At 46.5% G+C, this 14949-nt stretch overlaps 1 protein-coding gene across 2 annotated transcripts in view; it reads left to right on the top strand.

Moving 5' to 3' along the window:
- Positions 1-14949, top strand: part of BCR (BCR activator of RhoGEF and GTPase) — a 101902-nt gene that overhangs the window by 69088 nt on the left and 17865 nt on the right. For both annotated transcript variants that reach the window (XM_056343996.1, XM_056344006.1), the window contains 7 exons: positions 7969-8090; positions 9297-9465; positions 10842-10961; positions 11905-11980; positions 12541-12645; positions 13465-13539; positions 14423-14520. In XM_056343996.1, the coding sequence (XP_056199971.1) occupies positions 7969-8090; positions 9297-9465; positions 10842-10961; positions 11905-11980; positions 12541-12645; positions 13465-13539; positions 14423-14520 (765 nt within the window). The remainder of the gene's footprint in view (positions 1-7968; positions 8091-9296; positions 9466-10841; positions 10962-11904; positions 11981-12540; positions 12646-13464; positions 13540-14422; positions 14521-14949) is intronic.

The raw sequence follows: 14949 nt of genomic DNA on the forward strand, positions 1-14949 counted from the left end.
TGTTGTGTTTGTCAGATCTTAGAAAGCAGGAGGGGGAACCTTGTCAGGATTGGGCTCAGCAGACCTGTTCATACTCTCACTGGTCCTGAAGTGACTCCATTATGATGTGGGGAGGGAAGGAAGGGGATGTACCCAAGGAGAGGGCTGTGGGTGTGCTGGAGGGGACTGGGAACCCTTTGTACTCTCCCTCAGTGCACACAGCTTGCACTGAGGCCAGGGAAGAAAAGGACTTGCTTCTGATGCTTCCCAGAGTTTGTCTTCCACTCTGGAAATCTGATGGTGGATTCTTTAGTCATTTGGCACCAATATCCCATGTTTTTTCAAAGCGGTAATGCCCCAGTTGACACCAGTCTGTGTCTGGACAGTAGGTATGTTCATTCTCTGCATAGTAATCCAGAGACGCAAGTCTGTTCCCAGCTACTACATGTGGGTTAGTGATGGCTGCTCCTTCCGACAAGCTACTGAGCTTGGGGTCATAGCTGGGTTTTGTTTATGCCTGTAAATCTTTCCTTTTCTACTTATCCTTTCCTCCCACTTGCCTTGCTTGTGCTTCCCCTAGGGTGACAGGACAGTGTGCAGTTTGCATCTCCTAATTGACTGCTCTCAATGCATAATGCATTTTTTATTTTAATGAATCACCAGCTTGCTTTGATGGCTTTTTTCATTATTTGTCTTCCTCCCATTGAAATTTCCTTGGTGGAGAGGAAGGAGGGAAAACAGCCCTTTCCCCTTATGTATTGCTTAGGTGCTGATCTCAGTTATCTTTTTTTTGCCAGTCCTTGCCTTTTATGTGGAATATCTTTCCCCTTTGAGTGCATTGTGGGGAGGAGTCAATCTCCTTTGCCAGCCTCTTGCTCTGGCTCTTTTTTTCAGGATTGCTTTGAACTGGGGAAAGCAGCCAGTTGTTAATCTCCCTAGTGACAGGCTGCTAAGGAGAGGAGCGCAGGTCAGGCAAGAGTACAGGCTCATCAGCACAGTGTTCCTCCCATTTCCAAGAAGAGATTCCCTGCTCCAGGAGCATTGATTCAGTCTGAACTGCCTGCTGTCTTCCTGCATGATGCCAGGTGGCCTTCCTGCACACCAGCCCCATGGTTCTGCTTGCCTCAGTAGGCTTTTTTTCTAAATTCTCGACTTATGCATAAAGACTGAAAAGTTTTCTGTGATGCGTCGACCTGGAATAATTTGCTGAGCTAAATGAATATTTCAGGTAGTACAAGGAGATGGGAACAGGGAGTAAAACCATTCACCAGAGGGACAGAAAAAGCTACAACAGGGAAGGTAGTATTGGTGGATTAAGCCTACAATCACATAGTTTGGTCCATGCTGCCTGCCAGGCTGACTGTAGCTAGTCTTCTCTATTTTGTGGTTTGCTTAGGGCTGCAGTATAGAGGAGCCAGGAGAGCCCCAACCTGGCAGCAGAGAGGAGCCGGGAGGACTTACCTGGGCTTTTGAATCTGCTTCCATTCAGCCTGATCTGCCACATTCTTTTGCTCCCTCCTGTTCTTCTCATCTTTCTACCTCTCTGTTTTTACTTTTTTACTTTTTTACTTTTTTACTTTTTTTTTTGATGGAGCATCTGCACGTATCCACTTTGCCAACCCTCTAAGTAACCGAACAAATGCATGGAGGGAAAGGGGGTCTTAACAGCACTGTACCTTCTGACTCGTAATGCAAATGGTGGAGAATCTTGCACCCCTTAGGACCATGGAGCAGGCATCTTATTTGCTCACTGCTGAACCTTCTTCACCACTATCCTCTTGGCTTACATAGGGAACCTGTTTAAGGTTCTACTGGGGATGGTCCTGTGGGGAAGCAGGAAAATTAATGCTTTGAGGTGAATTATGTGCCACTATTATGTGCTAGAAGGAAGGGAGTTAATAACCTTTCTAGTCTTATTAACAGAGCAGCTATATGGACTGCATGTTGGGTTGTTTTTTTGTTTTTTTTTTCAAATAAGCTGGGATGCAAATGACTGTAGAGCTTGTGTTGTCTTTCCCTGCCAGAAGTAAAGGCTTGTGTTTCCAGCTAATTCAGCCCATTCTTGTAAAGCAGGAATTAATGAAACTGCAGAAAATTGCAGAGTTCATTTGGGAGATGGTGGTTCCTTTCTTGACTGCTCTTTGTTGAATGCTCTTTCAGGATGTTGTTTCAGGGCAGTTCAGACTGACTTGAGTGGTAGTGGCTGCCATTCTGCCTTGCCCCTGGCCATGCAGTCCCACCCTCTCTGAAGAGTTCACAGTGGTATTTGTGTGATCCCACAGTGGCACGGAGGAATGGAGCTGCCTAAAAATGAAGCTTTTTTTGAGTTTCAGGTCACTCTGCTGGCTGAATGGCTTAGTGTCTTGTCTCATGAGAACCACTCTAGACACAAGAGGGCTGACAGGCAGTTCCTTCTGGGGTCAAGTTCACTAGATCACATTGGATCAGCTTATGCTACTGTGCACCTTTTCCCTTGCCCTGGAGAGAAGAAGCTGTTCTGTCATGTTTCTAAATGTGGTTTTAAACTGTGGTCAAGGGACTGGCTATCATTGCCTTAAGCTTCCACTTAATTTGGTAGAGGCCAAGTGTGCTAGGGAAGGAAAAGGACAAACAACATTTGCAACAGAGCAGAAGTGCAAACTAAAGCCTCTGAAAAGCTGGGAGCTAAGCTTGGACACAGGCAGCCATGCGCAGCTTGAGGCCCGGTGCCTACTCTTTCTGGAGGCCTTGGGCAGATGTTGGCCATAAAGCACTTTAAAATGATCTTGGATGCTGCACACTCTGTCTTACAGCTGGAGTCAGAGAGCTGGTGACAGGAGCTTTGGAAAGAAAAAAGAAAGGCTATTAAAATGCTCAAAGACCAGCCAGTTTAGCTCCCTAGGCAGAGCATCCCTTTATTCTGCAGTGCTGGTCTTGCAACACACACACGCGCATACACACACACAGAATAATTTTCTTCCTACACTCTGCAGAAAGCCAAACCACCTCTTCCTCACTGGCATATGCCAATACCCATCTCCTGCTTTTACCCTCCTCCTCCTGCATCACACATGTTCCAGTCCTTCCCCGGGCTGTCACCCACGCACGCTGCAGGCCTCTGCTGTCACCACATCAGATGAGCTCTTTCCTCAGCACACAAGTAAGGAGATGGCCTTTTATACAGCTGTGATGCTGGCTGAGTAGATTTTTAAATTCCACTTTTTGTAATGTGTCTCACACAAGCTGGCCACACTTCCTGGAGTTAAACAGTATGTGACAGCAGCAGGATTTATCATATGCAAACAGCACAGAAACACTGTAGGACGAATAGATGAGTATACAGGTAGTCGTGAGGTTGTTAGCAGAGGAGAGAGATGCTCACTGACAGGGGGAGGAGGAGGAGGAGGACAGCGATAGGCAATCTAAAGAAAATATCCAAGCACTGAATGAAGCACAGGGAGAGCTCTTTTGTCCAGAGCACTGAGGTGCGTGGGAGAAGCAGCAGGTGAAAATATGCAGAGGAAAGCAGGGCCTAGAAAGGAGACTTGGGACTTACACTGCACCAGTACAGGAGCTTTGCAAGAGCCACTGAAGGTAACAGTCTGCCCAGGCTCTGTTTGAGTGATCAGTTCACTCCATTATGTTACAAAAGAGGAAGGTTTCCCCCAGGCCTCCTGGAACATCTTTCTATAGCTGAACTGAGCTCCTGTGCTGGACACCTGACAGTCTTGGGGCTGTCTGTGTGTGTGTGGGGTCACTACCACTGTACTGCCACTCTGATCCTAAGCTTCTGTTTCCTCAGATGTTTTATTTGGTGTTTCTGTAATCTAGGTGTCATTTCAGGGTATTTTAGGAAACCTTTAGCACCTTTGGTAGTCCTAGCAAAAAGAGTTACTTTGGAGACAAGGTAGAGAGCTGGTTTCACACATGTAGGATATTGTATATCATGCACAGCAAGATCACCCAGGCAAAAGACCTCATGTTTCAGGAGACACTGTTTAACTGGGTACTACCAAAGGAATAGCTATTGCTAACCCTGGCTGGGAGGAGTTGACCAAAGCTGGCTTTGGTTCCTAAAGTGCTAGAGAGGACCTATGGAATTGAGGTGACAAGGGCATCTGACCAGCACGAGTCCTGTCTGAGGGGGCTGCTGGCTCCCCCAGGGTGACATAGGATGGGCTGACTCATGTTGGGAGGTCTGGGAAGGTGCCCTGTGCTCCCTCACTGTGGGATTTGGCAGGGATCTGGTAAGCCAGTTGGGAAATCCTTTTATTGTTTCCCTCTGACCTGCTGAACTCGCCTGGCAAGATGAATCATTTGCAGCAAAGGATGTGACCCTTTGCTGGAAGTGCTCCTCCTCTGCACCGCTGATGCTGAGCAGCCTGGGGCATGCCTGTTGTGCCCAGCCCTAATGAAAGTCCTATTTTCTAGGAGAAGCTGGTAGACCTAACATCAAGCTTCACAGCCCTCTGAGGAGAGATTTCCTGACTTGATCCACAAATGTTTTTTCCTGTCCTCTCCTCCCCAGGTACTTGGTTGCTTTTGTGGCAGTTTACCCCTGCTGCTTGCTGAAGGGAGACCTTCCCAACTAGCTTATGAGCAAGAAGATAGGAAGAGTGAAACATCTGGGAAGCTCAGTGTTTTCTTCTGAGTGGGTGACTGGATTACATCCCTTTTACCTCTTCTGTTCCAGTCAAGCTTAGGAAATACAGCCTTGTCTTCTTCCCACCCAGCTCTCCTTCTGGGAGATCATGTTGCCAAAGACTTTTTGCCTCATGGTAGCAGTGTGCCATGTCAGTCAGGGTAATTTGTACTCAGGAGCGCTAACCAAAATAAACTCAGTGCAAATGAGTGGCACCTCAGTCCCAGATGGGCTGTATGAAGATCATACCCCTGTTTTGGCATTGTATGTCTGAACTTTCTGCTTGGGTTTTGGGGAGATGTGGGACAGAGAGCATGGCTGCTTGGAGGAAGTCTGCTTGGATGGTGGCAGCCAAGGACTGTGCAGCAGCAGGTCAGGTGCAACTTGGGAAAGCAGGAGAAGAGGTGACCTGGTTGGACCAGGCAGGCCATGTGAGGAGGACTGTAGCCTTGCTGCAGGGGGTACTGATGGGCTCTTCTTTTCTTCGTGGAGGCCTAACCTAAACAAAGATTTCCAGTCAGTGGTGCCGCTGTATGGGCTTCCCTTTCACTTGAGGACACATGTGTCTTCAAAATGCTCTGGTCTTGATGATGGTACTGGAATACTGCCAAAACAAGGGTAGCTGATCTAGGGCTGAGCCATAGTCCTTCACAGTCTTCCAACAGCTCTCGTGAGGCTATGCCCTCCATTGCCTGTGAAGAAACACATTGCTGGCCGTGTTGTTGGCCTGTCTCTGCCACTAGTAACATCTTCCCAGGATGGGGGCTGAGTCTGTGCTCTGGACTAGCCTGGGGTATTTTTCAGCTGGGAACCCTCAGCAGGGTGCTGGGCTGGGGTCTTGGCTGACCCCACACACTGCCAGTGCCTGGCAGAGTGGGGCAGAAGGTCAGGTCAGGACTGTGCTGTATCCCTGCTGGGTAGGGAAGGGACAGTGCTGCATCCTGCTGGGTAGCAGAGGTGAGTGAGCTGTGAGAACATCTTTACACCTACGAACAATGAGCAGAGGTTGAGCTGGCAACAAACAGCTATTCTCATTGCTCCAGAGGAGCTGAGCTGATTTGCAGCGTAATTAATATGCATCAGATCTAGAAACCTGAGATCAGGGTTTTGGCTTGTTCAGAAAATATCTCTCCCTGCTTCATTATTAGTCCCAAATGAAATTCCTTGCAACTGTGGAGAGTGTTTTTGCTGCTGACAACATTCCTCCCCCTTTATTTATTTAGTTTTAAAGCTCAGTGTTTCTAGTTTCCTACCTGGGGTTTGTTTGCCAGGCAGGAGGGGGAGGCATGCACAAGTGCACATCAGCAACAGAGACATTAATGCAGGCAGGCGTTCTCTCCAAAACCACTGAGAAGAAGCCAGGAGGATCACGCCCACCTAAAAATAAACATTAACATATGTACAGGCCTTTCTGAGCCTGAATCACTGCTGGATACCAGATCTCTGCAGACTCCTGCTCAGAGATGGTGCAACAGTCTGCTAAGAAGCAACCTTGCTTCCTGTCAGTATGGGAAAGGTGCAGCTTTTGCTGCTGCTCACAGATTTCCAGGATCTTTGTGTAATGGAAGGCAGCACCAAGGTGAGATGCTGACACTGCTCTGTGTGCTGTAAAAGCTAGCTGCGGTGCTAGCACAGCTGCAGACGGGAAAATGCAGACTCATAGTCCATGTCAGGAAGTTTAGGGTGCTGTAGGACAGTGTGGAAACAAGAATTACGTCTGCAAGGGAATTTCTCTACCTTGTGTTCCTTGCCATGATGCCTGCTGGGCTCAGGACTGATGTGGTTTGTTTTCATTTTGGAGAGCCAAGATGGGAAGAATGGTAGGCGGAAGGAGAGGCAGCATGGGGGTTTGCACTCCCACACCCTCTGCAGTAAATGTGTTCAGGGCTTGTTAAGTCACGCAGCAAACAAAACCCACGGGGCATAACCTCAGAAACTGAGGCATCAGTTCTGGTTTGGATGTCCTGACCTTGCTCAGGTTAACTACTTTCCTGTTGCATGCAGCTGCATAGCTGAGCACAGCTGCTTCTTGGAAATGGACAGTTTTCATGTATGCATTTCCCAGTGTGGGGATCACAGAGATACTGCAGGCTGGGAGCGAGTGGTGCTGACAAGTGTAAGGGTGGGCCTGCAGAAAGCTAACAGTGAGACAGCAGGGAGTGCTGGTTAGCACTGGGCAATGTTAGCAGATTTCTCCTATCCCCAGCCATGGTCCTGTCTAGGTATATACAGTATATGTAACATACCTTAGCATACCACAGCATGTGTGCAGAAGCTGATGGTTCCTGTTTGTACTGGCTGTGCAGCAAGGCAGCACTGACAATTATACATAGGGGTGGGAATAAAATTTGTCCCAGGTCGAATACCCCGGCTTCTGTTTGAAAATTAGTGGGAGATACCTATTCCAGATGTGCACTCAGAGTCCTGTTGATCATGACATCAGAGCAGAAGGCCTGGGCATAGAGCAGGGCTTGAAACTCCTGGCTTGGACACTGGTAACAGCATACAGCCATTTGTCTCAGTGCCAGTGTTCCAACCTTTTTTTCAACTCTGGAGCCCTCATAAGGGAATTAGAAAGCAATGCTTCTGCCTGCCAATGTGTGGCTCTTATTTAGGAAGTTGTAAAGCTCCCTGGAACCAGAAACAGGAATAAAGACATTAGGGTTGTGCAGCTTCTTTGCGTCTTCTAGGTTTGGGGAATGTTTGTCTAATATATATATATATATAAGAGATTTAAGTAGATGTGGAGTGGGGGCATATCCGGATGGTCTTTTTTAAACACAGGCTGATAAGGGACTACTGAGAATTTAGCTAGATACACATTTTGTTCAGGAATTACCACTTAACAGCACTTGTAATAAAGAAGGAGCAATGGCATTCAGCTGTTAAGGTTGACAAACTACTGTTGTGAATGGGGAGTGGAGGCGTTCACTCTTTCTCCCTGGTGTAGTTTAAGCTGAATTCAGTGGCTGGGTAAGTGACTCCTGAGAAAAGTGGTGTTTGCTGCTCTCTGCTGGTTTTTGAGAGGATGATGTGCTGTCAGTGATTCTGGCCCTTGGGTATGCAGAAGCTGGGCAATGACTCACAATAAATTACATTCGTCAGGAACAGGTGATAGACAGAAGCCTGAAGCCTGACCCAGAACCAGATAATAAAGGAGACACATGGCCATTTCTGCCCCTGGAAGAGAGGGCAGCAGCAGGGAGCAGAGCTTACAGCAAGGAACATTTAATAGTCTTTTTTCTGAATTAGACCAATTTACTCAATTAGCTCTGGTAGGAGTCATGTCTAAGGAATGCATTGCCCCAGTGCCAAATCTGGGGCTGATATTGCACTAACTAAAACGTTTTTTTCTGTTTTTTCACCAGCACCGGCAGCTGCTGAAGGACAGTTTCATGGTGGAGCTGGTTGAGGGGGCTCGTAAGCTACGTCATGTCTTTCTTTTTACTGATCTGTTCCTGTGTGCCAAACTCAAGAAGCAGATTGGAGGGTGAGGTTTTCTTACTGGACTATGTGCTTTGCACCTCAGCTGCAGCAGAGTCATGGGTTTAGCCAGCAATTTTAATTGAATATGAATACTCCAGACCTTGTAACCATAATCCACAAGATGTAAAGACAAAGAATGATCAGCAAGATAGTACTGGCTATTATATGAGATTTTGGCCAAGCCCTGATCTTTCAGGAAAGGTTAATTCCTCCTCTTCCTGCCCCGAGCCTTCCTAGGAAAACAGGATGTGCTGTAGCTGCTGGTATTCTGGGCAAATGCCATTCATTTTTCTAATGCCCATTCTTTTAATAGGTGACATTCTTCACTTTCTTTTGTTGCTAAGGTGAATTTTGGCCTTTCAGCTACAGTCAGTTAACAGTTTTGCAGAAAAATGGAAAAGGTACAATAAGCAGACTATGTGTCAACCCTGAAGTGCAACTATACGAGCAGTTTTGTTGGCATTTTTCACAAATGAGAGGGGAGAAACCTTTACCAACACACCTGCCTCAAACAGGGCTTCTTTTCATCTGGTGAATGTTCTGCTCTGGGCGACCCCTCTCATCTTCTTGCCTTCCTCAAGCAAAAAGTTATTGCTGCCCCTGGGGAAGCACATGCTTGTGAGGAATGAACCTTCAAAAGAGCGGGACGTTCCCCAAAGTGGATATTTCTGACAGGAGGGGTGGAGAGGAAAAAAAAATCACATGAAATATTAAAAAAAATGAACTGGTTATCCTGGGGAAATCACTGGAGAGCAGCAGTTATGAGCTGTAGTTTTTCTCTTCTGGTTGGATTACACAGGGATTTATGTATTGGCTCACTTGCCCCTCCTAGCTCAGGCAGGAGAGACCTGGGTTTAGATCATAGGTAGCAGCCAGGTCAGAGGCATAACATGGCTTTTGAACTTCACCTCCACAGAGGCTTCAAAGGGAGAGCACACAGCATGGGAAGGGTTTGCAAAAAAATGTTGTTTTTTCTTTGGGTGAAAAGAACTAACAAAAAACAAGTTGTCTTGTTATGTGCTGTACTGGCCTTCTAGGCGTTTTTGTTGGAAAGCAGCCCTTTACTAGGCTTTTTCCGCATGGGAGTCACAGTCAAGTTGTGCCCATTTGTGTATCTTATGCACTATATTGGTGAAGAACTTGTGGGAAGGGGGAGTGGGTGCTGCCAAACACCAGTAATAGTAAAAGGTTTGGACCTTCTGTCTTTCAGAAAAAGCCAGCAATATGACTGCAAATGGTACATCCCACTCACTGACCTTAGTTTCCAAATGGTGGATGAGTCTGAAGCAGTGCCCAATATCCCACTGGTGCCGGATGAGGAACTGGATGCCATGAAAATCAAGATATCCCAGATCAAGAATGACATCCAGCGTGAAAAGGTAAAACGAGTTGAGCACTCCATGCCAAGTATGGACTCGGTGTCTCTGCTGAGGTGAGGTGCTGACAGAAGCGGTATTCCCAGAGCTGCACAGCAGGGGGACTATGCTGAAACAGACTGCACAGCAGAGACTTGTGGTGCTGCTCTCTTCTCAGTGATATCTAGATGCTCTGTAGCCTGTCATTGCTCGTCCTAGTGTGTGGCTTGAATGGTGGTGTCCTGTGAGCAGGTAGAAACAAAAAGACGCTGTAGTTGTACCCAGTAGCTTCTCTTGTTGCATGGAGCCACCTGTGACTGCTGTCCCTGAGCATCCATGTGGAGCATAGGGCTCTTACGCTGTGGACACAAGGAGGACTGGGAGTGTGGCATCCCGATTTCAGGCCATTAAAGCATGATCCTGCAAGTGATTTTGGTCAGAAGCCACGTACTTCTGAATTTTGGCAGGCTCAGTTATTCTATTGAAGCTCTTTCTGACTTCACTGGTGTCAAAGCACCAGCAAATGCATGGAGAACACTTAATTGTGCTGACTGGGCGGTCTGACATAGATATGGTGTCTCTGGCCCAGGCTTCTCTTTGCTTGCAAGACGTTTTCTCAGAGGTTAGACTCCAAACCTTCCTAGAACCCAAAAGAGAAATAAGTTTGAAAACTGAAAGCCTACTGGCATGTAGAACAGGATATGAATAACATTGCTTGTACCGTGAGAAGACCATCCCCTGTGCTTAAAAGAACATGCTTCTGCCTCTCTGTCCTGTCAGGCTTTCAAAGAGGGCTTCCTGGGAAAAGTAAGATATTAGGAGGAACACCATGTGGAAGCTTCTTATTCACAAGACGCAGGTGTCAAGATACACGCTTTGGCGCATCAGTGCCAAGTAATATACATGGCTGGGTTTGGGATTGGGTTTTATCTAAGAAGAACCTTGGGTTTAGTTGACCTCTGTTGAAAATGGATCAGCGGGTGGTGAGTGGGAGAGTTCTGGGCAGCTTCTAGAGAAGTTCCTTGCAGCCTCCTTGGTCAAGAATGCTTGTGGGGGACCTGGCAGTGCTATGGCTGCGCAGTGACATGATACTACTGCAGCCTCTGGAACAGGAGTACAGGGTGTAGCTGGGGCAGTGGTCACACACCTCTGCACCTTCATCTGGGGCAGCTGGAATTGGGGAACGGAGCCAAGTCTGACTGTAGAGATAACTGCAGGTAGCATCTTCCTGAGCAGCTGGGAGCCCTGTGGATCCTGTGGACAGCATTTCTCCTGCCTGGGGCCATTTGACTACTCACAGAGGGAAGAGACTGTGGATCTTAAAATGTCTGTCAGTGTAAATGGGCGCAGATGTTGGAGAATGACCTGTGCCCTCTGTCTCCCTCTCTCCTACCCTTCAGAGGGCCAATAAAGGCAGCAAGGTCATTGAGAGGTTGAAAAAGAAGCTCTCAGAGCAGGAATCCCTCCTACTGTTGATGTCTCCCAACATGGCCTTCCGGGTACACAATCGCAATGGCAAGGTGAGTGGCTCTTCTGGTCCCTCAGTGTAAAAGGCAGAGGTCAAGGGGGGGTGTGTGTCTGTATACGCTGTTGTACAAGGTCTTCATGCCCTCTGCTATCTGGCCTGAAAGCACTTTCCAAGCAGCACACACCTAATCCTTGCTATACAAAAGGTTTTGACGACATCTTGTAAGGCTATGACTAATTTGTGTGCAACACTGACATTTAAAAAACAACATTAGAAATTAATCCCCTAGCTCAGCACTTGCCCTGGCAGAGCAATAGGAATGGGTCTTTTCACCTAAGATAAAGCTCTGCAGCAGCTGCCTTCCAGGCTCCCCTTCAAGTTCAAGGCTTAGCGCGCTCAGGGCTGTCTCCCTAGGACTGCAGGCTGCGCTTGGCACCAGGGATGCTGAATGGTTGTGAACAATCTCCTTTAGCACAGCGGGATGCTCAGCAAGCTAGAAGTATCCTCTGCTCTGGCAGTGCTGTAACCTGTCACCGTGGCCTTTCCATGCACATGGCAAAGGAATCCCACAAGGTCCTGTTACTACTCAGTGAAAATCCACAAGCTAGTCCCTGCTTCCTCAGCTTGCATCAGTGTCTGGTCCTGTGTTGGAGGCTTTTGGGTTTCCTGGTGCAACTGTTGTGAGCAATAGCCCAGAGCTGCTGCCATGGGACCTCATGCTGCCAGTTGATGCAGCTGCTGTTTGCAGGGTGGAGCTCTGTGAAAGCTCTGACTGCAGGAGTCCGTGTCGGTACCACTGGCACATTGCTGGGAAGGCACGTTACCCGAGTCCTGCCTGTCACTGACAAAGCTGTGATGTAGGGCAGCTGGCAGGAATGCTAGAAGGGCAGTATATCCAACAATTTCCACTGGAGGAGGGTGGAAGGCAGGCAGGCCTGCTCTCAGTGGTCGGTCAGACTAATGCATACCCCATTTTCTTCTGTTTTCCTGGCTAGAGTTACACGTTCCTCATTTCTTCGGACTATGAAAGGGCAGAATGGAGGGAGAACATCCGGGAACAGCAGAAGAAATGTGAGTGTCCCTCAGCTGGGCGCTGGTAGAAACACCGTGGTCTTATTAGAGAGCAGGAGTCCAGAGGATCAGGATGCCAAAAAAAGATGTGCATTAAAATCCACAGCACAACATGGATGTCTTCCATCTCTGCATATCTGAGCCTGTCTGGGGGACTTTTGCTTACAGCAACGTGTAGGAAATGTGTGGAGAGATTCTCCCATTTATCCTAGAGGTCAGAGCTCTGCACAGTTCCAGGTAGAGGGAGCACTTACACTCTTTTACCTAACTCCAGTCCAAAGAAACTTACTTTTTTAGGCATGGGTGCTTTTTGGCTTTGTGAGAAAATAAGAGCTCCCCTTCTTTCCTGTGAACCATCCTGAGTCTTTTTACTTTGAAGAGTAACTAAGTATGCCCTCAATAGAGCTGGGCTGCAGCAGCAGTACAGACCTGAGCACCATGGTGCTGTTGCTGAGCATTGCCTAGGGAGCAGCTACCCCACATATGCCCTGAATGAGGGAGCATGCATCCAGCCTCTGCTTTGAATTTTAATTCCTCCCTCTTTGAAATCTCCTTGGCAGGCTTTAAAAGTTTCTCACTCACATCGGTGGAGCTCCAGATGCTGACAAACTCCTGTGTGAAGCTTCAGACAGTCCACAACATTCCCCTCACTATAAATAAGGAAGGTGAGACTTTTGGTTTATGCTTTCACATGGTACAGCTGCAGTGAAAAACTACCTCTGCCTGCCTTTGTGTATTTCTTCTGGAACTGCTTTTATTGTTTCTTTTTGCTACAGGCTTCAGCCTGGTAATGAGTTACAAATTGAGAGTTCCTATAAAACAAAAGCTGAGACTATATGTACCCAACCTGTGTAGTTTACTTGAAGTAGATGATAGCGTACAAAAAGAGAGCAGCAGGAAAAAGAACAATCTGTAATCCCAATATTACTTGCTTCCACAATAAAAATACAAGCTCCAAATTATATGGTTGCATCTAAAGTAGTAAGCTATTCCTGAGCATCTTCCAACATATATTCAGTAACTATTAAATGGTCTTTACATGCAGCCATCATGCCAAGGAATTGAAGTGCCTGTTGGGGTCCTAGCCTGGAACGCCTTTGAACTATGCCTGGGGATCCTTTGGAAGAACACTAGTTGACCAAAATTGTGTCAGAGGCCATTCTAAATTACTATTTAATCTACTAGTATAGACTTAGCCTCTATATTTTACTTTTTCTCCTTTGAATTTCTTCCATGCTGTCTCGCTGACCCTAGAAATCATTGTAAAAGCCACATGTTGCCAGAAGGCATTACAGGTGAAACCGACACTAAACCTGGAACAGTCTTCTCTTTTGCTGAAATAGCTAGATTGCATGCTCCTGCCATCCTTTTTAGGGACGGTTTACCCTCTGCTCATTAACACGTGTAATATCAATCTCATCACTCTATCTTTCGCTCTTGGCTTCTCTGTGAACGTAACAAAATTCCTTGGGTCTTTTGTACAGATGATGAATCCCCAGGTCTCTATGGATTCCTGAATGTCATTGTCCACTCTGCCACAGGATTCAAGCAAAGTTCAAGTGAGTTGCAGTTCTGTAATATACAGAGGTATTGATAGGGGTAGATAATTTGGATGCTGTGACAGTTGGGCATGTACTGGTTTAAGATTGGAGAGGATGATGGTGAGGAGAGGTGATTTAGGGAACTAGAAGTGAAATCAGGGCATTGGTGTGAATTTCAGGGAATGTAATTTTTTAATGCTATTTTAACTATTAACTTGCAGAAAGATCAGGAGCAAGGATCAAGCACGAAGCATTATTTTTTAGGCCTAGTCTTTTGGGTTTTTTTTAAGCACTGTTTGCTAATTACCCAACGGTTTTGGATAAAAGTCAGCCCTTATCCCGAATTCTTTCAACTGTATTTGGTTTTGCAATGGAAGAATGGGAAGCGTGCTCTGACATCCAGAATTTTTGGTGTGAAGAAACAGGTGTTAAAATTCAGGGGAGTGATTTGACAGAAAGATCAAGAAAGGTCAAAAAATAGAGTGAAGAGGACATCTGTAGAAAGAAACAAACTTCTCAGCCATTGATGAGAATAATCTAGGAAAAGCTGCAAAGTTTACGTAGCCATGTGCCTGGGGATCCCGTTCTTATCTAAGCTACATGTGCAGTCTCAGGAGGAAAGGAGTGAACTAGATGCACATGATTTCTGTTAGCCTTCCTCCTGCTGAACCACTGGCTTCCCAGGTGCTGGCTAACATCAATTAAAACATAACTTACAAATAGGGGCAATGTCTACAGCTCATTAGTAGCTCTTCAGAAACACCAGATATTTGTGCTGGGTAGTGTTGCTGGTACTAACACAAAGAAGATGCAAATGAAGACACACCCTGAAGGCGATTAATGCAGGTTAGGAGATTCTAGAAAATTTTTTAAAGTTTCTGTCCCTGTCTCCCCTCCTCAGATTTGTACTGCACATTAGAAGTGGATTCTTTTGGGTATTTCGTGAACAAGGCTAAAACTAGAGTTTACAGAGACACCACGGAGCCCAATTGGAATGAGGTGGGTTGTATTTTTCTTAATGTGATTTGTTCTGTGTGCCAAACGTCAACGCGTGATGGGCAGAAAACCCTCAAATGGAAGAACTTCTGCATGCTCAGCATTTGTGCTGCATATGCTGCCTCTCAGAAAACACTTTTATGCCAGGTTCTTATGGCTGTCAGGGCTTGCAAAAGCTTTTTTTTCTTGGATTAGCTGTAGTTAAACAAACATTGTAGTACAAATTAGTGTTGTCCAGTATTTTATCATGTAAACAGGTGCATGTTTGATTATTTTTTTAAAGGCGCAAGTGAAAATGTTGAAGAAGGAGGTGGTTTTGTTTATTTGTTGTGAGGGGAAAGAATTAACTATAGGCATTTTGCCTCTTTATAGTCAGCTCAAACCTGCTAGGGAGCAAAATTAAATACAAGGAGTGTGGGCGAGTTTGTTCCT

Source organism: Falco biarmicus, chromosome 1 (genome assembly GCF_023638135.1).
Source record: "Falco biarmicus isolate bFalBia1 chromosome 1, bFalBia1.pri, whole genome shotgun sequence".
NCBI lineage: Eukaryota > Metazoa > Chordata > Aves > Falconiformes > Falconidae > Falco > Falco biarmicus.